General features: G+C 42.1%; 1 protein-coding gene across 2 annotated transcripts in view; it reads left to right on the top strand.

Annotated features, from left to right (window-relative positions):
- Nucleotides 1-27,481, top strand: part of PCNX3 (pecanex 3) — a 2,517,385-nt gene that overhangs the window by 924,101 nt on the left and 1,565,803 nt on the right. For both annotated transcript variants that reach the window (XM_044060478.1, XM_044060477.1), the window contains exon 8: nt 506-675. In XM_044060478.1, coding sequence (XP_043916413.1) covers nt 506-675 — 170 coding nt within the window. The remainder of the gene's footprint in view (nt 1-505; nt 676-27,481) is intronic.

Raw genomic sequence — 27,481 nt, 5'->3', positions numbered from 1 at the left:
AAGATTGCATATGCAGAGTTAATAGTTAAACTCCATTTTATGTAATACTTGGTTTTGGTCCTCTTACTCTCATTCAGACAGCCATGTCACTATCATATGTACTTTATTGGGTTCACCAGCTCTTCCAGTAGACCATTAGGCTAATACCATTTCAGCGTACTCCCTATTAACAAGAACTCCATTATTTTAGGAGACTTCAACTACTCTGCAATTAACTGGGGCACCTATACCTCCAATATAGGGTATGCCCAGAAGTTCTTGGATTTAATTAACAGTAATTCTCTGAAACAGATGGTTAATAACCCTACTAGAGGTGCTGTCAAATCTGCTACTATAGTATCTCATGCAGCTACATATTGTTGCTTTATTTTATGTTTTGGTGTCGTTTGGAGAGAAAACAAGGCATTCATGGGGATTCCATTTTTTTCATGTATTGCACATATTCAGCAGGCCCAGTGGCTAAGCTCTTTTTTGTAGACTGATGGCACTCTTTTTTGTGGTTTAGTTTACAGGATGTTCAGAGGAGTCGTGCCTCCTCACATTCACGTGCACTGACTCTTCCATCTGCACTACAGTTTGCCAGCTCATTTCTTCTGCCAAGAGGTGCCATTCACGAAGCCTCCCACTTTGATGATACATCAGAGGGTGCTGTGCACTACTTCTTTGATGAGAGTGGTAAGTTAGAGCTGAGGCTAAAACACTACTTTTCTCTATTGTCCTTATTTACTTAGAACTAAAAGAATACCATGCTATGCAGAGGCTTCATGTGATGTCACTGCTTCCTGTTATGGCAGTATTGTTCTAATTATAACAGCAACTGATAGTTACTTTTCCATTTGCTGAAGTGTCCGGATGACTGTTGGCCTGTGTGATTTTAGTTCTCTCATGCACTTAGTAGTAGGGGTATGACCTTTCAACTTTTATGCCGTGTATTTTGCTTTTATGGTATTCAAATGTTTAAACTGTGCATAACTGATCATACTGCATCTCTTTTATTATAGTCATTGTAAATTGATTTTACATGCTCTGCTTTGAGTTATGGATAATGAGCTTGTTATCTTTCTTTAGAATGTCAGATCTGATAAGAAGTGGCCTGTCTTTGGTAAAGTTTTGGACTCGTGTTGATGGCTTTATGACCACTTTTCAAATAATTTTTTTTTTGCACTGTCTGCAATCTTCCCCTTTCCATCGTGAGCTTCTCTTCTCTGGTTCTTTTCTATTCTTCAAAAGCAATTACAGAAAAATGACCCAGGTTGCCTCATTGTGTTTGCAGTTTTTATTGCAAGCCTGGCTGTTGCTGGGGTCTTCAAAGATGTCTGCACACTGATCATCAAACCACTTAGAACTCTTCCACTCTGAAAACAGAAACTTTGGAACGATACCAGCAAAACCTATTTATTTGAGTAAAGTTCAATTACTGGTTAGTCATTACCCTGACTGGATGTCCGTAACAAAAAAATATGGAGAAAATAAGAGAAAACAAACTAGAAAAGGAGAAGAAAAAACTCTGGTGCAGAGGAGCCTTACAACTGTTCAACAAAAAGCCGTTCAGGTTTCAGCTTTAGTACAGGAGATGGCTTCCAGTAATATAGATGAAAAAATAAATGCATTCAAAGATGTTTAAAATAAGTCAGACACTAGAGAAAGGCATACAATCAAATTGCTATAGGCCGGAAAGAATAGCAGAAGCTTTAAGTAGCTGTTCATATGAGCTTATAAAACTGCTGACGAAAGAGGTTGACATGAAGGGAGAATGTGCTGAATATGAGGCTTCTCAAGAACTGCTTAAAAACAGAGTAGAGTTGGAAAACCTGAACTTTTCTGTCATACCACAGAAAATGGAAAGGAACAGATTGTATTTGCATATAAGCAGCTGGTGTGGTATTCCACAGCAGGAGTCTGGTATTTCACAGAAGGATTTGTTAATTGAAAAGGCACAGTGCTCCAAATTTGGCCGTTTTAAAGAAGACTCAGAACAGGGCAGAACAAGTCCTTCATTCCCTGTGAATGTGCCCAGGCAGATCAGGTACTAGCTAGACAGGACAACCCCCTCCCCCCAAAAGAGCAGAGCCATTACTGGTGTCATTTGCAGTGGATAAACAGGGTAGGCCTGTCTGCAAACAAATCATTCCAAAATGGATAGCAAACGGCATTAAGGTCTGCTACTCACACTATGGAAAATATCTACCTGTGCATATTAAAGCCCACTCCACCAGGCATGGGGCAACTACCACTGCTTTTCTCAAAGGATTCCCTACTCAGGCCATCCTAGAGGCAGCCACATGGAACTCTGTGCACAACTTTACAAAGCACTGTAATGTAGGCAATATCTCCAGGGCTAAAGCAGGTATCACTGCTGCCATTTTGCAAAACTTTATTTCCTTGGGCCTTACAGATAATCTGCCACCTACATGTTAGCTTTGGGAAGAATCTGGACTGCAACATTGATAATACACTCGTGTCCCACTTACCTTAATTGTAGATATTTAAATAGACCAGTGTTATTCTACATACTCCCACCCTGCAACTTGGCTTTCTGCTCACTGCTCGTTTCCCCTTTGCTGGTGCAAGGGGTAGAGGAGTTCTCTGCAAGTAGTTCTTATCTCCATCATCTTCCCCCTGCCTTCTGTGATTTTCCTCCTTTTCACTCAAATTCAGACAGCTGGGGAGGTCTTGTGTGTCAGACTGCCTGTTCACTGCTTAGAAAGACCTGAAGATGGTGCTGACGAAGAAAGACCTGCTCTCAGAGTTTTTGGTTGAATCTGTAACAGAAACTGCTGTTAAAAAAGGAATAATTAGTAGAGCATATAAAATGTTGCATGATAACTGTAGAAATTAATAAGAGGAGGTTAGAAAAGATTGGGAAGAGAAGTTTGGTAAGCAGTTCAAGAAAACAATGGGAGGGCGTATGTGCGGCTTCTAAGTATGCAACAAAGTCTAGAAGATTTATGATTTTTGCATTGGTATTTTTATACCCCAAGCAGACTGCAGAGTTTTTCCTTGGCTAGATGGCAAATGTTGGAGGTGTGATGGGGGAAAAAGAGTTAACTGAGGACATATGATCTGATGTCTGTTTAGTCTTCATCAGACCTGTAGGTTTCAGAACAGACTTGGCCATTAGCAAGCTAAAGCTTCTAAGCTTGAGCGCCTCCCACCCTACCCGTACTCCCTTGCTCCTCCCAGATACAGATCTTGTTAGCTGCACATCAGCACAGCATCATGGTCCTGTTAGAACTCCTCTGTGGGTCTTTTTCAGAGTTTATCTCGTTATTGTGAGTGGCCTTTGGCCTGTTTTATTTTCTTTAAAAACCTACCCTAGTTTTTCTTATTTTTTTTTAAAGGCTTTTTACTTTAGCTATCCTTCTGCCGTGTTTTGTCTTGTTGTGCCTTTCTTCCTTTTTGCTTTCTTCCTTTCAGTTTGCAATGTTGGAGAAATCCAACAAGCATGTTGGGTTTAAAAAATGCACTTCCTCTGGGCACAAGATCCCTGTATTTAATGTCCACAGGGAGTGCGTCTATTGTTTGGGTCCTGCACACCTTGAAGTGACGTGCTCTGTCTAAAGGGCCTTCCTTCCCTGGGCTATTGCAGATAGAAGGAATAAGCTGGTCCTCATTGGTCTTATTTTTCCTCCTTCACCAGCTATCACTTCTGTCTCAGGGGCTCAAACCCTTGCCATAGAGGCCAGGGACCAAGAAACGGTCCCCAGCCCCGTGCATCTTAGTTTTGTCAGAGCATCCCACAAAGGCCCCAAGAACCTCAAAGCAAAGTCCTTTGGCTGTGACCTCTGCAGCTACCTCTCCTCCCTGTGCCCCAGTCATCTTATCTGAGCCAGAACCTGTGGTGCTTAGGACGTCCCCTCGGTATGCCTCTCCCAGACCTCACTCCAGACCCTCCTCTGTGTTCTCTTCCATCAGGTCCTCTCTGAGCCTGTCAGAGAATGAGGTGGACAGACTGATGAGTCTGCTTTATGTATTCCCACCTGTTCGTCTGATCCCCAGATTTCTTCGGAAAGCATGCAGATTGAAGAGTAAACTGATTCTCATTGCTCCCTTTTGGCCACGACAAGTCTGGTTCACTTTCCTGTGGTCTCATCATCTGATTTGCCCTCCATGAACACTGGAACCCTTTTCAGATCTTCTCTCTCAGCCCTAAGGACAATTCCATCCGCATCTTCACAACTTGAAATTAACTGCATGGTTTCTCCAATTCCGAAGGTGACTAGACACTCCAGGCTTTCTTCCCCAATTCAAAATATTCTGATTTCCTCCCATAAGACCTATACCTGGAAGATTTATAAAAGTGGAAAAGGGTTTCCATTTGGGCCCAGCAGCGTCACATTGACCCACTCACGGTGCCCATTTTGGCAGTCTTGGATTTCTTAGCTGGCCTGTTTCATTCGGGAGACAGTTTTTGTACTGTCAAAGTTCAGCTGGCAGCTATTTCTAATTTCCATATTGGAGAAAATGGTGGATCTTTAGCTTCTTCTAGGCTTTGCAAAGTTTTTCTCAGAGGTATGCTTCTTCTTTGTTCCCCTATCAAAGATCCTACTCCTCTGTGGGATCTAATGTTAGTTCTCCAAGCTTTAACCTTTCCTACCTTTGAACCCACTGCAAAGACAGATTTAAAATTTATGTTCTGGAAAATAGCTTTATTAGTAGTCATTACTTCTGCCAAAAGGATATTGGAACTTCAAGCTTTATCTTCCAAATCCCCTTATCTTATTTTTTCATGAAGACAGAGTTATTCTACGTACTAATCCCGTTTTCTTACTGAAGGTCCCTTCAGTAAATACCATTAGTCAATCCACTAACCTCCCTGTGTTTTTTCCAAATTTTCAGAATAAGGAAGAATATATGTTGCACTTCTTAGATGTTCATAGATAATTGCACTTCTATCTGGATAGAACAAAATTTTTCAGAAAGTCTGACCGTTTGTGGCTTTCTCAGATTCCAAAAAAGGGAAAGCTGTTGTCAAAGCTGCAATTGCTCGATGGTTGAGGGATTGTATTTCTTATGTGTATTCATTGAACAATTTTCCTTTACCTAAGCAAGTCGAGATCCATGGCCACATCTCAGGCCGTTTGGTCTATGGTTTCTTTGGAAAACATTTGTCCGGCTGCTTCGTGGGTAAGTTCTCACACCTTTATTTTGCATTACAAACTTGCCATCATCTCCAGGAATAGGGCTGCTTTTGGCTCTGCAGTACTCCAGAATATCCTTTCATGAGGTCGACTAGATCTCTGTAACTGGGGACTCTGTCCCACAGGTTTGATGAAGACTGAACAAGACAACATCAGATGAAGAAGTTATGAACTCACCATAACATTCCATCTGTGTTGTCTGCTTCAGTCTTCATCAACCTTCCCTCCCTCCTTCCTTCCCCCTTCCTTGTACCTGAAGGATCTGATGGATAATACTAGGAACCCTCGTTCCTGTCTTGAGCTCTTGAACATCCTTTAAGTTCTCTTACTAAAATATATATATTTTTTATGCTGGGAAAATTAGCAGCAAACTCAATCTGAGATATCTGGGAGGAGCAAGGGAGTATGGGTAAGGTGGGAGGAGCTCTAGCTTGGAAGCTTTACCTTGCTATCGGCAGAGTCTGTTCCGAGGTTGGAACCAAAACCCGCAAGTTTGAAGACGGAAGCAGACAGCACAGATGGAACGTTATGGTGAGTACATAACATCTTTTTTAGGAGTGTAAAAAGTTGGCAGACTTTAAAAATTCCCTGTAGAATACTCTGTCAGAAATATTGGGTGAGCAAATGGGTGTAACTAAGGAAATGATCTTTCTATGCTGAGACATGAAATTTGAATTGCCTAGATGTATAAAGCCTTAAGTTTAATTCTGGTGGCTGCCAAAATAGCAATTACTTGAAAATGAAAAACAGAATTTAAACCCACTGTATTTGAAATATTGAACAGTATAACAGAGATAAAATAACTGGCAGTGGGATCTTTAAAAAATGGTCGGAGCAAATTATATTGAAAAAATGGAAATTGTGGTAACAATGCATGCAGAAGTATGTGCTGGTGGAGGACTGAGGTTTAAGGGAAGGCATGAATTGAGCAGTTAATGTAATGTTGGATCGATGATAATGTTTGTAAATGGGATCATATTAATATGGTTTGTTTTCTTTTCTAAAAATATATGTTTGCGTATGTATTAAGTATAATTCAAAAAAGGTGTTGAAAATATGATGATGACCCAGAGTGAAGTAGAGAAGACTTTATAGTGGGTCTTGATGTGGAGAAGGCATTTTTTGTCCCCTTTCTGTCATACCGACAGAGTTTCCAGTGCTCCATATCCTTCTCTGCTTCTGTCAGCACTCCATGTCCCCCTGCCCCCATGAATGCTAAATTTCAAATTAGGTCAGCAAGGAGCTTAAAGGCATCCTGGGGAGGGCTTTTTTTTCTTTACCTACCCAAAATCCCAACTTCTCCCTGTTGAGTAGTGGTAATGTCTGTAGTTTGGCATGCAGTGGGAGACTTCATGGCATATTGTCCCACCTCTGTAGCAGTTCAGCCGTGTCCACCCATCCATCACCCGGACTATCCCTCCCAAAACACATCATCTCCAGTCTCCTCTAGGGTCATTGTGAGAGATGCACACATCAACACCCAACCTCCTTTTAATGGTAATGGTGCTAATCAAACCTGGGTCACTTGGGGCAAAGATAGGGCTTTATCCACCTATGTTACTAGAGTGGCCCTGCAGAAAAGGCTTTTGATAGTTACCTGGGATTTTATTAGTAGGGTAGTTTCATCATTCGCATATTGTGACAGAATAAAGGGGTTATTTAAGAAGATTAAGAAGGTACATGGCGGGTTCTTCTCTGACAAGCTGAGTTTGAATAGACTAACCAGGCATGGGTGTTCTCTTTTCCTTTCTTATCTGTTTTATACCTACAGCCATTGACAAAGAAAGTAATGGACTCGCAGATTGAAATTCAAGGGTATTACTGATATGATACTCAAAAATTAGCCTTATTTGCAGAAATTATTTTGTATTTGATATAAATTCAGAAAAAAATATGTCAGTGTTGTGGAACATTTGCAGCAGTTTCATATTTTTTCCAGAATATAAAATAATAGAAGGTGAAACAAAGACTTCAGGGATAAATTTTGTTCACACATACAAATTAGTTCAGGAAAAAACATATTTATTGGGGACTCGATAAGATGAAGTAGTTGTGTTTGGATTAAAAAAAAATTGTTATGCCAGCTAAAGATATTTGGGAACCATCTGCTGGCTGATAAATTTAGCTCTAAGTTACCCTACTACCTCCTGTGAAAAAATGGCAATACAAAAATGAAGTTAGAAGCTCTTGGCTGTCTCTCTATCTCACTTACAAACAAGGTTGTCAAGAGCACACACCACATCCTTTTCATGTACTGCTAACCACATGCATATACCTTCTTATGGTGAGGCACTTAAAGGAAGCCTCTCCATACCTTGGAGACCTCCTAAGCTGTCAAATGGCAACAGCTATCCTCCACAACCACTAAAGTACACACCAAAAGCAACATCTAACACCACACATCAGTCTACACCCACTGATTCCCCCAAGAACAAAACCCATAAGGCAAGCAAGCACTTCCCTAGTACTCTTTTCATAGGGGATTCTGTTGTAAAACACACAGATGTCCCTCTCACCAGGCTGGACAAAGAGAAGGTAATTGTTAGCTCATAGAGTCTTAGGTGATTAGTATGCTAATGACACAAGAGCCTTTACAAGCCTAGCCACTAATACCCAGGATATGACAATGCTATATCTTAATTCCCCATGTATGGGATGAGGTTATATCAGGGATGGTAGTGGGTCTTTGGATGTTGGAGCCCTGTGTCATCTTACAGATTGTCTTTGTCCATAAGGGACACAGTACCCTGAGAATAAATGTATGGTTCCCCAGCAGTTTATCCAGTTTATTTTTGAAGTGAGTGAGGTACGGGCTTTGTTTTACAAAGATGGGGAAGTTTATTCCATAGACAAGGTAGCCTTTGGGATACAAATATCTCTCTCCACAAAGTTCTGTTAGTCAAAAATAAGGTTCAGATCCATGGAATGATTATCCATCATATAATTTTTTTTTTTTTTTTTGTGAAAGTATAACATTTTTGTCAGGCCTGGATTACACAAGGGCTTGTAAGTCAGGCATAAGTCACCTCTCAGTAAACAATATGAAATGGAGTAAAGGGATAGGGTCTTTAGTCAGTCTGCATAAGGCATGTGTCTTTATGTTTTGTATTTTTTTAGTGAGAAACCACTGGTACACTCCAAATGGTGTAACTGCCTGGTTAAGTACATACAGAAGAGAGCACTGTACTCTATTATGGGCCTGATGAGGGCTGAGTAGAATGGCAGTATGACTTCCTTTGATCTTAATGCAATGCCTTTACTTGTATGTTGAGCCACATAGAATGATTTCCTCACTACAGTAGCTACGTGGTGGTCAAAATGTAGGTTACTATTTAGCTGTGTTCCTAGGTCCCTCACTACTTGGTCTAATTTTAGGGGTGTGCTATCAATGTTATAATTTCCAGGGATATCTGAAGGGTATGATTACGCATTTTTCGCTTTTAGTCTCAGACCATCGTTTTAGCAGCAGTCGTTTGCTAGTTTTAGGCCTGTTTGTAGGATGTTAACATTGTTTGGGGATTCAGTGATTGCTCCCAGCTTACAGTTGTTGGCGAACTTCGTGAGCCAGAAGCCTCCAGCATTGGCCTTCACTTCAGAGAAGTGTATACCAAATAGGAGGGGTCCCAACACTGAGCCCGGTGAGACACCACTAGTAACAGGATGTTCTTCATCTCACATTGCTGCAGTCCTTACACTTGGGTAGTCCGCTGTCCTCGGTCGGCCCGAATATCAAAGTATAAGGCTGACGTCGGTCAAGGCGCATTTGACTGACATCAGGACGTCAGGGTACAAATGCGCATGACCGACGTCATATCCTCAGTCTTTTTTGCCGCATGGTCCGATGCAGAAGCAGTATTGCAAGTGCCGGTTGGCGTTCTGAAATTTTTCGATTTCGGAGTTTCAGACCGAGTCAAAGTTGGCTAAGTACCCCGTTGGGGAATATTTTAGTTTTTCTTGCCTCAGTGGTTTAGCGGATGTCAGAAAAAGTGAATAATTGTATTTCTTGTGGGAAACAGATACCGCATAGAGACTATCATACTTTGTGTATTCCCTGTTTAGGGCCTGAGCACGGCGTTGTTGGGTGTCGCTCTTGTGCTAGATTCAATAAGCGCACTATAAAGAGGAGATTAGATTGTGCCAGGTTAGTCTTCGGGAAGCGGTGCAATTATAAAATGCCGTCGGATGCTCCGGCGCCCGCTTCTTCGAAGCAGCGCAAGGACAAAGCAGTTAAGCCTAGGCTAGAAGAACCGTCCGTACTGGACGCCGGTTCTTTAGAGGTGTCGGTGGAGCCGGTGGTTCCACCGGAGGTTTCTTTGGGATCCCAGGGAGAGACTTTGTTATTACAGGATGTGGCCTCTCAGGAGGCAGGTCAGGGTGATGGGGCTTCTCAGGTTACTATACTCCCCTCCCTGCCTAGGGTGGTTAGGCCCTCTCCTTCTGTTTCCAAGGCTTCTCCCAGAGGCAGGCCAGGTTTAGCTTCAGTTGGTGTCACCCCTAGTTCTTCAGGAACAGTGCCCAAGAAGCATATGCTTAAAATGGCAGAAGATTTGATTACTTTGATTAGGGGTTCTTTGCCCCCTCCTGATAAAAGACCTAGGGTGGAGCCTGAGCTAGGGAGTTTTGAGCAGGCTTCGGATGTTTCAGAGTCTTCGGCTGAAGACTTGCAGGAGTACTCTCCGTATTCTGATTCTGATGTGGATGATTCTACTCCTTCTGCTTCTCCTCCTGAGGATTTTTCTTTTTCAGAAACTCTTCATTCCATGAGGGAGCATTTTAAGTGGGAAGGTCAGGACTTCTCTGATTCCAGGAAAAGGCTTAGGGAATTTTGTTTTACCCCAGCATAGGCCTTTGGCTATACCTCCTGTTTTGGATGTAGTGGAAGATGTTTTTACAGAGGCTTCTCTTAATCCTGATTCTTTGCCTCCTGCTCCTGTTAAACTGGATAGGTATTACAGGGTGCCTGAAGCTCATAAGTATCTTTTTAAGAGTCCTAGGGCAGACCCAGAAACTGTTAGCCAGGGGCCTAAAGGTGTTAAGGCTTCTGTTGTCAAGAATCCGGTTCCTGCAGATAAAGAGGCCAGGGCCTTGGATAGATGGGGAAAGAAAGTTTATACTTCTTCCACTCTAGCTATGAGGGCTTTGAATTGCCAGTTTCACATGTTGAAATACCAGAACTATCTCCTTTCACAATTGAAGTCTAAGGTTGATGCTCTGGCGGAAGGTATTGATTGTAAAGAGTTACAAGATTTAGTACATGTTTCTGAACAAGTGGGTAAGCATTCTTTGCAATGTGGTTTTGATGCTGTACAGGCCTCGTCTAGGGTGGCTGCCACTGGGTCAGTTCTTCAGGCACGCCTGGCTGAGGGATCAAAATTTATCTGACCATGTTAAAACAAGGATTTTAGATGCTCCTTTACAATCTGATGTGTTGTTTGGTTCTTCTGTTGAGGCAGTTTTAAAGAAAATGGAAGACAAGGCTAAGTCTATGCAGACTGTTAAAGATTTGTTGCAGGTTCAGCCTCCAAAGTTTAGTAGAAATTGGCCTACTAAGGGGTGGGCGTATCCTTCTTATGATTCCCAGTCTAGGGGTAGATCTAGGCGTGGTAGGGGCAGAGCTCAGGGCTCTTTCAGGCCTAGAACAGGGAGTTCTCCTGCACAGTCTTGGTGAGGGCAGGGGTCAGTCCTTTCGTAAACAGACCCAATGACCTACCTTTTCAGCTGCCAGAGCCTTCTCGTCTGGCAGCACCTTTGGGAGGAAGGTTGGCACTTTTCAAAGAAAATTGGAGTTTAATTACCCAAGACAGATGGGTATTGGATATCATACACCACGGTTACAGGTTTTATTTCCATACCTTGCCTCCTTTCAAAGGCATGCCAGGCGTTCCTCCTCAACAAAGAATAGAGGCTCACAAGCAAATTTCTCTGTTACTCCAAATAGGGGCCATACAGCCGGTCCCTATGCCAGAAGTGGGCCTAGGATTTTATTCTCGCCTGTTCCTAGTACCAAAGAAGGGGAACACGTGGAGACCAATTTTGGATTTATCTATCCTCAACACTTATTTGGACATTCCCAAGTTCAAAATGTTGACGTTACAACAGCTTTTACCTCTGCTGGGCAAAGATCATTGGATGGTAACTTTGGATCTCAAGGAGGCTTACCTTCATGTTCCTATCAGACTAAGTTGCAGGAAGTATCTGCGTTTTCGAGCTGGGACTTCTCACTATCAGTTCTCTGCATTGCCCTTTGGCTTATCTACTGCGTCCAGAGTATTCACGAAAGTTCTGGCTCCAGTGATAGCTTTCTTCAGGCTAAAAGGAATACAGATCTATCCTTATTTGGACAATTGCCTGATTCTGGCTCAAGGAAGGGACGAGCTTCTTCATCATTTGGAATATGGGATAGCAGTGCTAAGATGCCTGGGGTATTCTGTGAACGAAATAAAGTCCAGTCTAGTACCCTCTCAGGACATGTGCTTTCTGGGTGTAAGACTGAATACAGCATCCCAGATGGCCTTTTTGACCCCGGACAAACAAAAGAATCTTTCCCTTTACTTCCATCAACTATCTCATCAGTCCGGGCTGACTGCAAGGACAGTCCTTCAAGCCTTAGGGTTCATGGCATCTTGTATTCTGGTGCTTCCCAATGCCAAACTGCATATGAGGAAGCTGCAATGGTATCTCAAAAATGTATGGACACAGCACTGCCAGGATCTGGACACTGTCATTCAAATAATACCTTGCATTCAAAAGGAATTTTTGTGGTGGGCTCAGGAATGTCACCTAAACAAGGGACTCTCTGTGACCCGGCCAGAGGCGAGTCAGATTTTAACGACAGATGCCTCAGACAAAGCTTGGGGAGCTCATCTAAATGGAAAGTGGATACAAGACAAGTGGCCTGCCAGACTACAACATCTACATATCAACTTGAAGGAGATGTTAGCAGTCCAGTTTGCATTAATAGCTTTCAAGGATTTACTTCTTCCAGGGCAGGTGTTGATTCTAACAGACAACACAACTGTCATGTGGTACATCAACAAGCAAGGGGAACACATTCTTATCCTCTATGCAGGCAAGCAATGATTTTGTGGGAGACTGCTCTCAGTTTACAGCTCAATCTTCAGGCAAGGTTTCTGCCGGGAGCACAGAACTCCTTAGCAGATGTGTTGAGCAGGCAATTATGGATCCCCACGATTGGAAATTGGATCCTCATGTATTTCAGAAATTGACAGTGTCATGGGGAACTCCAGACATAAATCTGTTCGCTTCTCCACTAAACCATCAGCTGCCAAAGTTTTGCACGAAAAGGTTTCATCCCACAGCTTGGAAAGTGGATGCTCTTTCTTTCATTTGGAGCAATCTTCATGTGTATGCCTTTCCACCTCTGCCTCTCCTCCCAAAGGTACTTCTAAAGGTCAGACAGGACAAGCCAAGGATGATTTTAATAGCTCCAGATTGGCCTCGACAGCACTGGTACCCATTACTGAGAAGTCTGGTACGGGAGCCTCCATGGCCTTTGCCTCCGATTCCACACCTGTTGTCCCAGGAGGACAGTCATTTGCTCAATGTCAAACTTCACTCTCTTCACCTAACAGCCTGGCATATTCTGTTTTGAACCATAGAGGGTCTCAACTTCCACAACAAGTTTTGAATGTGATTTTGGAAGCTAGAAGGCCTAGTACAAGGAAAGTGTACGCAGATAAATGGAAGAGATTTTTATTTTGGAGTGCAGCAAAGGATTTTGATGTTTCTGAGCCTAATTTAAGTGTGGCTCTTCAATATCTTACTGAGTTACTGGACAAAGGTTTGTCCTTCTCTTCTATTAAGGTTCATGCTGCAGCAATTTCAGCTCACTATGACTGTGACCCACCTTTGTTTTCTCATCCTTTGTTCAAGCAATTTCTTAGAGGGCAAAGAATATAAGACCCCCACGTAGAGCTCCTACTCCTGCTTGGGATCTCAATTTTGTGTTGGAGAAACTCACTCTACAACCTTTTGAGCCTGCAGCTACTGCTGAGTTGAAATATTTATCATGGAAGACTGCCTTTTGTTGGCCATTACCTCTGCAAGAAGGGTTTCTGAATTGCAGGCCCTTATGGCGGTTGAGCCTTTCTTAATTTTCCATAAGGATAGGGTATCTTTACGTACTAATCCTTCCTTTATGCCTAAAGTGGTTTCTAGTGTGGCTTTAAACCAAACTATTCATTTGCCTACTTTTTATGCAAATCCCCAAAATAAAGGGAAAAGATTTTGCACACTTTAGATGTACACAGGCAGTTGCGATATTATTTGGACAGAACTAAAGGGTTCAGGCAGTCTCAGCAGTTATTTGTTTCTTTTGCTTTGAGTTCTCAGGGCAAGCCTGTGTCAAAACAAACTATTTCTAAGTGGATTGGGTTTTGCATTGCTTTCTGTTATTCCCATCATGGCAAGGAGATTCCAGCTGGGATTAGGCCTCATTCCACTAGGGCTACTGCCACTTGACAGCTTTTGAGGGGTGGCAACCAAGGATATTTTGGAGGCAGCTACTTGGAGTTCAGTGCATACTTTCTCTAGGCATTATCACCTACCACTTTACTCTAAATCCAGGGCTGGTTTTGCCACTGCTGTTTTGCAGGGCGTTTTGGCAGCTCCTGCTTCCTTATAGTTTGGCCATCCTCCCTTACCTCTGCTTTGGGATTCTACCCAAGTGTAAGGACTGCAGCAATGTGAGATGAAGAACATAGTACAGTTTTGTACCTACCATAAATGTAGATGTTCAAGATCCACATTGCTGCAGTCCAATTACCTCCCTCCTTCCCTCTGTAGTTAGAGGTGGTTGTGTGGGTTGGGTTGTAAATATTGTGTATATTGTATATATTGTACATATAATTAGTGCAAGGGTGGTTGGTTGTTTGTTTGCTGTCTTTTGGTTTTGACCTTTATTTTTAGGGTCTTCTGACATCTGGGGCAAGAAAAGACTGAGGATATGACGTCGGTCATGCGCATTTGTACCCTGACGTCCTGATGTCAGTCAAATGCGCCTTGACCGACGTCAGCCTTATACTTTGATATTCGGGCCGACCGAGGACAGCGGACTACCCAAGTGTAAGGACTGCAGCAATGTGGATCTTCGAACATCTACATTTATGGTAGGTACAAAACTGTACTTTTCTTTTCAGAAGTGGGCTCATCTACCCAGACAACTTGAGTCCTGTCAGTAAGCCAATTTTCTATCCATCTGATCATGTAGGGGTTTATGCATAACTCATTAAGTTTATTTATGATCCCTGAGTGGGGGATTGTGTTGAAAGTTTCGGCCAGGTCTAGATAAATGGTGTTTACCATTTTACCCTCATCCGTGGCCGTGGTGACTTTCTCAAAGAATTTCACCAGATTGAGCAGGCAAGACCTCCCTTTGACAAAACCAAATTGGGTCTGATCCAGTGTTGGGAGATTTTCTGCATTGTTATTGATCATGTCAATGCTAATTCTCTCCATGGCCTTGCAGCTAAGACTAGTCAAGCTTATGGGTTTGTAGTTCCCCGGGTCAGTTGATGGGCCCCCTTTTGCTGAGGGACAACTTTTGCAGTCCTCTGTTCCTCTTGGGCAAAGCCCATCCGGAGGCTGTGGTTAAAGAGGGTTTCTAGTGGCCCTGATAGATTCTGTTTTAAGCTTTAGAAGCATCGTCTAACATTGTTGGGACCCATGGAGGCTGTAGTTTTGGCTTTAGCAAGGCAGTAAGGACCTCTTCCCTCATAGTGACTGGTAGAGGGATAGTTGTAGGTATTTCTTTGGCTGTGATTGGAGGTAATGGGAGTGTTGAACTAAACTTGTCAGCCAGCTGTAGTTTCATGCTGGGTGTCATTCGTGATTAACTCGGGAAATTGCTGAGCATTTCCCCTGAAGTGACAAACATGGTTAGAAAAAAAAAAGCATTATGGTTATCTTTCACCTGGGAAGGCCTTCTTTGCCTCGTAGTTTGCTTTAGCAGATATGACCAGCTCTTTAATTTGTTTTGACTGGTGAATGTCTTTTTGCATTGTTTTTCAGTTTCTTTTTGGCTTTGGAGAGGATTTTTTTTTTCCTTTTGTTGAATAACATATTTATAATAAGGGTCCACCAGGGTGGTTTGTTTTTGCCATTAATCATAGGTTTGACTCAGACAGGTACTGCCTTCCCTGTGCAGCTATGAATGTGGCTGCACAGTGCTTTTGTGTACAGCTAAGTGTCATCTGGTTAGGAGGGGCTGGAAGTTTAATAAGCTGTCACTTAGTTTGAGGTAATTGGCCTTAGCAAAGTGCATAACAGGTTCGGAGTTTGATGGGGGTCCTAGGTCAGTTTTATTACTAAAGGTCATTATTTTGTAGTCATATCTTACCAGGGAAGAGTTGATGCACAGAAGGGAGCAGCATCCCATGTTTATGAGTGCCAGGTCTAGGATATTTGTACCTCTAGTTGGGGAGCCAACTAGTTGCTCAACAGTGTTTATGTTGATGAAGTCCAAAAACTTCTGAGGTAGTAAATTATGGGTTGTACAAGTGTCCCAGTTTATGGAGGGGTAGTTGAAGTCAGCCATAAGTATGGTATTAGGCTGAATGTTAAGAGATTACAGTATGTTTAGGTAGGAGGTGTGGTTTTTTTAGACTTGTGTTTGGGATTCTGCAGCTGACAAGAATATGGTTGGGGGTTGCACTTATAGTTAGTTGGGCATGAACCATCTCAAGCGAATCATGTTGTTGGACCAGTCTAGTAGTGTACTTGTCCTTTATGAACACTAAGACACCTCTTCCCTTTGTTTTATCCTGAGCTGAGGGGCATCAAAGTGTATGAAAGGCATTGTAGCCTTTGATAGCCAGGATGCTTTCCATGGTTCTGAACCATTTTTCCATGATTGCACATATGTCTGTGTTCTCTGGGGTGAGGAGTCCTTCTAGGTAGTACAGTTTTTTATTTAAACTCCTAGCATTGAGCAGCAGTACCGTTAGGTACTTGAGAGTGATTTTTGTTATTGTGGAGGGTTAGCAACTTGTCACAGTCTAAAAAAAACCACTATGGGGATAGATAAAATTTTTGCTAGTATCTGGAAACCAGGTGGTGACAAGTGCAAACCATCGTGGTTTAATTGGGTCTCCCCAGGCTGACAGATATTGGATTCCCTTGTTGTGACACCAGAAACTAAGCCAGTTGTTGAAGTCAGTCATTTTGTCCTGGTGCTGTAGCATCATCTTTGTCGCCTCACAGCAAGACGTCGCGTTCGATTCTCAGCTAGAGTGTCTTCTGTGTGGAGGCATGCGTGAATGGGCGTGCCTTCGTTGAAGGTTGTGCATCAGGGCTGGTAACTCGGCACGTAAAAATCCACTACCAAACATTAGCGGACCGGAGTTCTGTTGTGGCTACCCCTAACCGGGATAAGCCGAAAGACACAACAACTGTGGCATCATCGTTGGTGAAGGTAGGATGCTACTTGAGGCTAGATTCTTGCCTACCAGGGACGCATATTCAGAGAACTGGTCTCATTTTGTATAGTCCATTGAGGTACATCTTGGGTCATTTACGCCCAAATGGCCTATAATGGTGTCATACTGGTACTTGTGGTTTAAAGACCTAAGTGCCTGTGTGATCTGTGATCTTCTCCATGTTTAACCTGATAAGGGGGACATCAATATGTTTTACAATGGAATCTCCCATAACTAGAATGTTTGGCTGTATGGTGTGTTGCCTTATGGGCTTGGAAGCAAGCCTACTGTGATTTTCAGAGATGTCTTTTGTGAGGTGCTGTCTTTGTTGTGTGTGCAGGACCACTGAGAGACACTTTTCGGAGGTATTGGAGATTTGGGTAGATTACATTTGAGTACCTCCGCATATGTGAGTTTGTTCCTTAGTGCTGGTAGTGAATGTTTTGGGTGTAACGCTGAAAGCCTGGTTTGTATTTCTCGTTGTATGTGTGTGTGTGTGTGTGTGTGTGTGTGTGTGTGTGTGTGTGTGTGCGAGAGCTTTGCCTCCATTAACTTTGTGCATCTACATCTCTCAGACATTGTGTTTGCCTGTTTTAAAGTTAAACAGTTGTTTGTGGAAAATGAGGCATTTACTACACTGCCTCAGGATGGCAATATCCAGCAGGCCAGGCACAGAGACATGGAAATGCCTATTCATTATACCAGATTCTTAGTAGATGGGAGGGAGTAGGGGAGAGTCACTTAAAGGTCTAAGCGAGAGTGTTTAGTAGTATACCATAAGATGACCTGCAGTGGTGCCGCTGTCTGTGCAAACTGGCAGTTCTTTATGCAGCTATAAACAGTTGGAGACTGTGGAGAGCATTTACTGCAGAGGATTTTAAACTCTATAAAAGGCAGTGGTAACTGAGTTTGTGCAATGTGCAAACATGAAGCTTTTATACCAGCAGGATGAAAGACTTTTACACATTTAATCCCTCAGGCCAATCAGAAACACACAGTAAGCCTTCCAGCAGCAGTTCCCAACTTGGATGGGTTGAATCAGCTCTTTGCTGCCATCAGAGTGTAGAAAAAACCCTCTTAATGTAAAACAAACTGGATTTGTGCTCAGGTGCAGTAACAGATGCTTTACAACAAAAGGCAGAACTCCTACACTATCAGGAATTGTTGGAAATAAATTCACAAACCCTGAGAAATGCTTCCAGATACAGAAAGATGTGTGCAAACATGGGCAAACTTCTACAAGCACAGAAAAACTGTGCAAAACTTAGAAATATTTTGGCAAACTCAGAACAGTGTTTGCAGTATCAAAGGGGTTAGGAAATGTCAGAATACTGTTAGAGCTACACAGTAACAAACAGATGGCTTTTCTTTAACATTTGCAGGCTGAAAACAGTAATAAATTCAACCAAATCAATAAATGCAGCACAGAACTGTCAAATAAGACTGAGATAGAACAAGTGCAAACCCCCCCCCCCCCCAAAAAAAAACAAAAAAACCTTACATTAGCATTGTAGGTCCACATATAGTTTTAGATGCAATCCAAGATGTTGTCGTCACAGGTTGCCTACCTGGAGAAAGGATCCACTATGTCATGCATGCACGCACTCAAGTCACTGCACCACAGGTACCAATATGATTCTATCATGGTCCATGTGGGTGTAAATGACCTGAGGTGTACCTCACTGGAATGTATGAAAAGAGACATTCTGGATCTCTGACTGTGTCAGAGACTGGTACATGCCTTAAATTGAGCAGCATTCACCATGTATAATGCCACAGTTGCTCTTCTTTCGGCTTTTCCCTGTTAGGGGTCGTCACAGCGGAACTCCGGTTCCCTAATGATTGGGAGTAGATTTTTTACAGTGCCGAGGTGCCAGCCCAACTTTCAACGAAGGCACGCCCATTCACGCATGTCTTTCGAACGCCACTCGACCGTGAGGTAACAGTGCCACCGTGGCTTATGAACAAAAAATGATTGAATCTGATGTCATTTTTGTTCACTCTTCAGAGTATGAGTCTCGGATCCAACCTCAGATTTTGCCGGGCCATATTTACTTACACTCTTGAGCTCCTCCCTTTATCCATAATGCCTGAGAGCCCTGTAATCTCACATTTCTTTTGCCACTTTAACACTTCAGACGTGGATTGTGCTCTCTCAAGCTCTTGGGGTGACATTTCTACATTTTTTTGAGTTAAAATAGAAAGTCGTTATATTTCCCTTATCTTTCTGTACTATTGTTGACCCTTCCTCCCTTTTCCTTTATCAGGTTTCTCTGCATTAGGATTTCAAGTGCTTTTTTTTCCCCCCTACATATGGGTACTCTCTTTACTATAGTTGGTACACCCTTCTTTTTCTTTCCTCCTAAGAAGTTTTTTCCTCCCTGTAAATAGGGTATCTCTTGTATATCATTGCTGGTATATTTTTCTTTGTACCTCTAATTCAAAAAAAAAAAAAAAAAAAAAAAATTGTTGATTTTTTTAACGTGTTCTCAACATGGCTGAAAAGCTATCAGGTTTTAAGAAGTTCTCAGGCCTTAAGCAGTCATTGCAACAAATTGGTGTTAAAAGGGTTGCTGCCTGCATCTTATTCTTCCTCTACTGCTTCTGTCCAAGAACCTGAAACTCCCACTAAGAAACCAAAAGCCTATTTGGAGTCCAGGGAGCATAGAAGACTCTCTCCTGCCGAACTCTGAAACTTTCTCCAGCTTCAGAGCTGCCAGCTAAACTACCTAAAATATAGGATGCAACATTAGTGACACTTAAATCTCCTTACCCCTGGAGCCCTCACTTCAGCAGAGCCTGTTTCCCGACAGTTCTGATCACCTTTCTTAAGAGACTCAGAGAAAGTCACGTTCCTCCCCTTCCATGTCATCTTCTGTCCGGTCATCCTGGAGTCTTTCCAAGGCAGATGTGGATAGGATGATGTGGAAGTTAATCAGGACTCGGATCGAGATGGGGAGTATTACTATCTCCATCTCCCATCAGATCTGGGAGCCTCCAACCTGTATCTTATCCAGATGTATCACCTTCTCTGATCTGTACAGAGATTTTGAAGCACTTATAACGAGTGTTGCAAGAGTTGACATGTGTGATCCAAAGACAGTTAGGTCATCCAGGGGATGATTTTGACTCTGAGGTTTTTGGAGTTGTCACTTCCTCTTGGCACATCGGTGCTGGATAGCTTGGGTCCGATGTCTTCTCTCAGTCCTTCTGCTTTTGATGTGGTAGAGAGGGTTTTCTCTCATCCGAGAGTCCAGTCTGCTCTTATCTCTTAGGATCCTACCACCCTACTGCCTTTGGATCAGAGTTCTGAGCCTCATCAACCTATTCCACGGGGACAGCCATTCAAGCTTCCAGGCAGTTCATCTGCAAGAACTTCTCCGATCTTCCGATACTTGTGCAGATCATCCTACTGAAGAGGTCCCCCAGAAGAGATTATGCAAAAGGAGTCACTTAGATTCCAGTCAGGAATCTGTAAACGAAGACACTGATTTCGATGAAGGGGGGAGGGGTCCCCAAGTTCTTCACCAGAAGACATCTACTTTGGAGACATTCTAAAAATCCTTAGAAAGGTGGATAGTCTTCTGATTCCCCTTCCCAGGAGGAGTCTGTATTCTGGAAGCCTTGGATTTCAGCCCATCTTCGTCTTTTGTTACCCCCTTGGCTGGTGACCTTATAGATGTTGTGTCTCACCAAACCACAGGATGATCAGAAGACGTTTGATTTTAAAAAGTGGCTTAGTTTCTGGTGTCATTGTAGGGGAATCCAATATTTATCAGCATCGGAGGATATGGCTAACAGACCATGTTTATTTACAAAGGATGCTCTGCACCTGCCCCCCTTCTCCATGCTTTCAGATATTGTGTAAAACTTTAAAACATTTTCCATCTCCTTAGAACCTTTTTTAGGCAATGTTAAAGTAAAGAAACTACCAACAGAGCAAAAAAAAAACTCAAAGTAACCTTATGATTTTACTGTTCAATACTCTGAGCCTAAGTAAAAGACTACCCACCTGTAAAACTCTCCTCATTCTGGAGAATGTAGACATCTGTGCTGTCATCACGGCTTGTTTAAAGCTGCAGAATGTACTCTGGCATTGTAAGGCTACAGTGTTTTCCACACAGAGACCAACAGCAGTGCTGAGAGTGGCTAAATGTGGATGTGTCTTCATCTGTGCTGGCAACAAATGCAACTCCAGGTTGGTTAATAGGATGATGCTCTGCAGTTCATCCACATCCAAGTCTTCAAAGACAAGGTTCCTTACCATGTCCTGGCCAGCTACAGGTCACCCTCTATGACCCACAAAGCTCAAACTCTTACCTAGGCCTACTAGAAGCCCTAACCATCCAACCAAATAACCTATTCATTGGAGACTACCCCTTTATAGACTGGGAAACGTTCACTTCCTCTAACTCAGGCACATTTCATGGACTTTATCAACACAAGCACCCTGGACCAAATGGCGCGCACTGCAACCAGTGAATCAAACATATTGGACCTAGTGCCCACCAACATAGGAGAATGTTGCACCCCCGTCACATCCTCATTTGTGAGATTGGACCACAAAGCGGTCTCCCTCGAAATAAAAATCAACCCAGAAAGCCCAACTAAACTCCTTAACAGTTAGGAACTATTCTAAAGCAAACTACATCTTATTAAGAGGCAAGTGTTCTTCGTGTTTCACGGCTGCAGTTATTACATTTGGGTAATCTATTGGCAGGTTGCCCTCAGTCGGCCTGAATTCCAAAGTCTTGGGTCCTGCGTCGGTTGCTGTCTCCTCTTCCATGACAAGAGTAAACCAATATCACGCAAGGTGGAACAAGTGTGCGACTCCAACCATAGATAATCCAAATCCCACAAAACGAGCCAGCACAAAGGAAAGGCAAGCCAAAATATTTTATTGTGGCATCATAAAACAAAAAAGTAACAACTGCAAACCGGTTTCGGCTATAAGTCAAGCCTTCATCAGTGCAAACAAAAAGTTTGAATGGTACATCCTGGTACTCCTTATATACTTGAGAGCTTAAAGGTGTATGCACCTAAATACCATATTTAAGTGCATATTTGCCAAATAATGGTGCTGAGAAAATATATAAAAAAATTTTAAAAAATAATTTTGTGTATAAAAAGGAAGAGATGAGGACCATCTTGTTTTTATAAATATAAAGCATAAAGCATAAACTCAATGACAAAAAACTAGTGAAGTCCAATAATTCAGAAGACATAAAATAGAAAATCAACAGCTAGCAATGATGAACTAATTGTTTTCATTTAATCCAAGTTTGAATAAAGCACTTAACCTGGTGATCCATGAGGATTCCATGTTATTTAATCTATCATGCCAGCCTGCTTTAGATATTCTTTGCATCTGGATTTTGTCAATGATGGTAAATTTAAATTGTGCTGTTTTATGAGTCATGGTATGTTTATATAAAGCATTAGTGATTTTCTGAGTTCTGATCGCACTAAGGTGTTCACTTATTCTATGTCTCAGTGGTCTGGAGGTTTGACCAACATAAAAAGAAAAACATGTGCAGGTGGCTAAATAATACCACCCAGTCGGTACTGAAGTTACCAAAAATTCTTATCTGAAATAACCGAGATGTGTTGGAGCTGGTGAATTCCTTTGTCTTAGACATATATCTGCATGAACTGCAGTGACCACAGGGAAAACAGCCTATCAACGTGTCACCAAATAGATTGGTCTGTCTAGGTGTAGACGGATTAAATCAATGGATAAGCATGTGGCCATATTTAAAGAATTTGTGACTAAAGATTTGCATTTTTCCCTGGGATATCAACTTACTAGACATAACCTAACCCTGCAAGAACAACAAGCGTTAAGGGAACTTAGTTCCAATCATAATATTGTTATTATACCCGCTGATAAGGGGAGAGGTATTGTAATCATGGATCAGGCAATGTATATATCTGAAGCTAATAAACAACTATCAGATGCCAGGTTTTACATACACATGGTGGTGGACCCGACTCCTAATTTCAAAACACACATTGATTCTTTCTTAGATATGGCCACAGAGGAAGGCATTATTGATCAACAAACATGCAAACAACTCAAAGTGTCTGATCCCATTCCACAATATCTATATTTGCTTCCCAAAATTCATAAACATCCAACTTGTCCACCGGGCAGACCAATTGTTTCAGGAAGAGGTTCTCTTACTGAATCTTTATCTGCATTTCTTACTTACTATCTTAAACCACTATTACCAATGGTCAGATCCAGGTTAAAAGATACTACGGAATTTCTAAACATCATTCAAGATACACAGTTGGAATTGGATTGGTGGTTATGCACTTTGGACGTTACCTCCTTATATACCAGCATACCCCATGATGCTGGTATCTCAGCTATTGCATTTTGGTTGGATCGATCCCAACGTTACACCACTGGATTCAACACTTTTCTAATAAAATTGACTCAATATGTGCTGACCAAGAACATCTTTTATTTTGAGGGGCAGGCATATTGGCAAGTGAGGGGCACAGCAATGGGAGCATCCTTTGCTCCAATATATGCAGACCTTTGTATGGGGTTTTTTGAACAACAATTCATATGCGATTCTCATAACAATTTCATGGCAGAATTAGACATTTGGAGAAGCTATCTAGATGATTGTTGGTTGGTGTGGCGGGGTGACTCGGATTTGGCCCATGAGTTTGTCAAATATCTAAATAATAACACATGGGGTATCCAGTTTACTTTAACTATGCAATATCAAGAAATTATCTTTTTGGATGTACTGGTATCCCGACAAACTGATCATACTTTGGCCACCCGTGTCCACAGAAAAGTTCCACAATACAGCACACTTTTGCATGCATCCAGTCATCATCCCCGCGACATCATCAACAGCATTCCCAAATCCCAGTTTATACGTATGAAACGTATTTGTTCTTCTCAAAAATCCCACTCTGAATGTGAACAAGACCTTAGTGACAGATTGATCAATAGAGGATATAACAGATTTTGGATCAATCAAACCATTAATGAGGTCCAACATATGCCCCGATCACAACTTTTACAATACAGACATTCACAAGGGGTCTCCAATACTTCTATAACTCAACCCGTTAGATTTGTGACTACATTTGGTAGTAATTCATCATCATTTAGAGATATTATAAATAACCATTGGGGAATTTTGCATGCACATGAACATTTGAATGACATACTACCAGAAAGATGTGCCTTTTCTTACCGAAGGGGTCGAACGATAAACTCCTACTTCACACACTATAAGAGATTTAATCCGCCTACACCTAGACAGACCACTCTATTTGGTGACCCGTTGATAGGCTGTTTTCCCTGTGGTCACTGCAGTGAATGCAGATATATGTCTAAGACGAAGGAATTCACCAGCTCCAACACATCTCGGTTATTTCAGATAAGAATTTTTGGTAACTGCAGTACCGATTGGGTGGTATATTTAGCCACCTGCACATGTTTTTCTTTTTATGTTGGTCAAACCTCCAGACCACTGAGACATAGAATAAATGAACACCTTAGTGCGATCAGAACTCAGAAAATCACTAATGCTTTATGTAAACGTACCATGACTCATAAAACAGCACAATTTAAGTTTACCATCATTGACAAAATCCAGATGCAAAGAATATCTAAAGCAGGCTGGCATGATAGATTAAATAACATGGAATCCTCATGGATCACCAGGTTAGGTGCTTTATTCAAACCTGGATTAAATGAAAACAATTAGTTCATCATTGCTAGCTGCTGATTTTCTATTTTATATCTTCTGAATTATTGGACTTCACTAGTTTTTTGTCATTGAGTTTATGCTTTATATTTATAAAAACAAGATGGTCCTTATCTCTTCCTTTTTATACACAAAATTATTTTTTATATATTTTCTCAACACCATTATTTGGCGAATATTCACTTAAATATGGTATTTAGGTGCATACACCTTTAAGCTCTCAAGTATATAAGGAGTACCAGGATGTACCATTCAAACTTTTTGTTTGCACTGATGAAGGCTTGACTTATAGCCAAAACCGGTTTGCAGTTGTTACTTTTTTGTTTTATGATGCCACAAAATATTTTGGCTTGCCTTTCCTTTGTGCTGGCTCGTTTTGTGGGATTTGGATCCTCTTCCATGACATCAGGTCGTCAGGGGTATAAAACAAGCAGCCAACGCCATTTTCTTCAGTCTTTCTTGCTGCGCTGTGCCTGAAGCAGAAGCAGTTTGCAAGTGCCGGTCGGCCGACTCCTGAAATATTCGAATTTGAGTTTCAGAACCGAAGTCTTCAATAAAGCTAAGTACCCCGTTGGGGAAACTTTTTTCTTGCTCCATACCGATGTCAGAAAAAGTTAATAATTGTATTACTTGTGGGAAGCAAATACCTCATAAGGATTTCCATTTATACTGTATTCCTTGCCTAGGCCCTGATCACAACATGTCTGGCTGTCGGTTTTGTGCTAGATTTAACCAACGCAGTGTTAAGCTTCGGTATATTTTTGCCTCAAAGTATTTTGGAAACAGATTTAACTACCCAGAAATGTCGTCTGATGACAATCCGACTACCAGAGTACATAAAAAATGCAAAGAAAAGGACAGAGAGAGACAGTTGAGGTCCAAAACCTACGATTAAGCTTCTCCTAAGCCAGTCGCTGGTTCCCCCAGTACTCAGTGAGGCGCTTTCGCAGCCCCTGATACCCACTACTTTAGAGTCGCAGGCCCCTACCGACACCTATGTGGAGTCTGGCATGCAGCGAGATACTCAAAGTATTGTACCCATGGATGTATCTCACTCGGATGGGTCCGGAGCTGCTGAGCAGGCACCGGCTTCTGAGGGTGTATTCAGGTCTCAACATCTTTATATCAAACCGACGACAGCTGCGAAACCAAAGACAAAAGCAACTTCTAAAATTAAAAAAACAGTATATGAGCCACGTGCACAGGCCTCTACGCCTAAAAACAGATGGCTGAAGACCTTATTACCTTGATCAGGGGTTCCCATCCCCCTCCAGATAAGAGGCCTAGGCAAAACACTGATTATGAATCTTCAGATCAGGTTTCTATTTCTTCTGATCAGGAATTATCTATACTTCCCTATGAGGATTCTGATGAAGAGGAGTCTATACCATCTGCATCACCTCCTGAGGATTATTCATTTGGAGAAACCTTGCATACTTTGAGGGAGCATTTCCATTGGGAGGGTCAAGATTTCTCAGAATCAAAAAAGAGGCTCAGGGATTTCATTCTTTTCCCTCAGCACAGACCTTTAGCCATACCCCCTGTTTTAGACATTGTGGATGATGCGTTTTCGGAGTCAAGCTTGACCCCTGACTCCTTACCTCCGGCTCCCAGCAAGCCTGACAGATATTACAGGGTCCCTGACTCTCATAAATTTAGAAACCCTTCTGCTGACACTGAAACTATTTCACAGGGTCCAAAGGGAGTTAAGGCCTCAACAGCAAAAAAATCCTACCCCTCTGACAGAGATTCAAGGGCACTGGATAGATTGGGAAAAAAGGTTTATACATCTACAACCTTGGCGATTAGGGCCTTAAACTGCCAGTTTCATATGCTCAAGTATCAACAACATGTTATGGGATTGCTGAAACAGAAAATGATGTTGATTTCTGAATGTGCAGAAAATAAAGAATTGCATGAATTATTGCATGCAGCTGAACATGTTGGAAAGCATACTTTGCAATGTGGTTTTGATTCCTTAGAGGCCTCCTGCAGGGCCGCAGTTATTGGATCTGTGATTAGGAGGCATGTCTGGCTAAAGGAACAAAATTTGCCTGATCATGTTAAAGCTAAATTACTAGATGCCCCTTTAAAGCATGATACTCTGTTTGGTATTAAGGCAGAAGAGGTTTTAACGAAAATGGAAGACAAAGCTAAATCTATGCAAACTGTAAAAGACTTCTTACAAGTGCAGCCACCAAGATTCAGTAGACACTGGCCTACAAAAAATGGTCCTTTCCTGTGTCAGAAGGAGCCCAAAGGGGCAAATCCAGATGCCCTAAGGGTTCCAGAGACCAGGCACAAGATTCATACAGGTCAAAGCAATGGGGCGCTTCTACCTCCAAATCTGGAGGAGATAAGGTGCAAATCTACAGAAAACAGTCCTAATGACTTCCCTCTGCCTTCACCAAGGACTTATCTTTTGGCAGCACCCTTAGGGGGAAAATTAGCACTTTTTGCTCAACATTGGCAGTTAATAACCCAGGACAAGTGGGTGCTAAACATAGTATCACAGGGATACCGATTCCATTTCCATACTCTGCCAGTGGCAAACGGTTGCCCAGATCTGCCAAAAAATTAATGGGTAGAGGCACAGAAACAGGTTACGTCCCTCATGGATATGGGGGCATTCAGCCAGTACCAGAACAGGAAAAAAGACAATGTTTTTATTCAAGACTGTTCTTGGTACCCAGAAAGGACAAGGCCTGGCGGCCAATACTGGATTTATCGATTTTGAACACATACCTGGACATTCCAAAATTCAAAATGCTTCAAAAAAATTGCAGCAGCTTCTGCCCATACTGGGCAAGAATACTTGGCTGGTGACAATAGACCTAAAAGAGGCATACCTGCATGTCCCAATAAGACAATCGTGCAGAAGATGCCTCAGATTCAAGGCTGGATTAATGCATTACCAATTCTCTGCACTGCCCTTTGGCTTATCTACTGCGCCCAGAGTCTTTACAAAGTGCCTGGTACCAGTAATTGCATTTTTGCAGACAAAGAAGTATTCAAATATACCCTTACTTGGACGACTGTCTCCTTCAAGCAGAAAACAAGGACATTCTTCTTCAACACCTGGCATTTGTGAAAAGGCTTCTAATATGCCTAGGGTACACAGTAAACAAAAAGAAATCACAACTGGTACCCTCTAAAAAGATAACAT

The sequence above is a fragment of the Protopterus annectens genome, chromosome 2.part0 (assembly GCF_019279795.1).
Source record: "Protopterus annectens isolate FY-2018-M chromosome 2.part0, PAN1.0, whole genome shotgun sequence".
Classification (NCBI taxonomy): Eukaryota; Metazoa; Chordata; order Ceratodontiformes; family Protopteridae; genus Protopterus; species Protopterus annectens.
The sequence above is the reverse complement of the archived record's forward strand: the minus strand, read 5'-3'. Positions and strand labels throughout refer to the sequence as shown.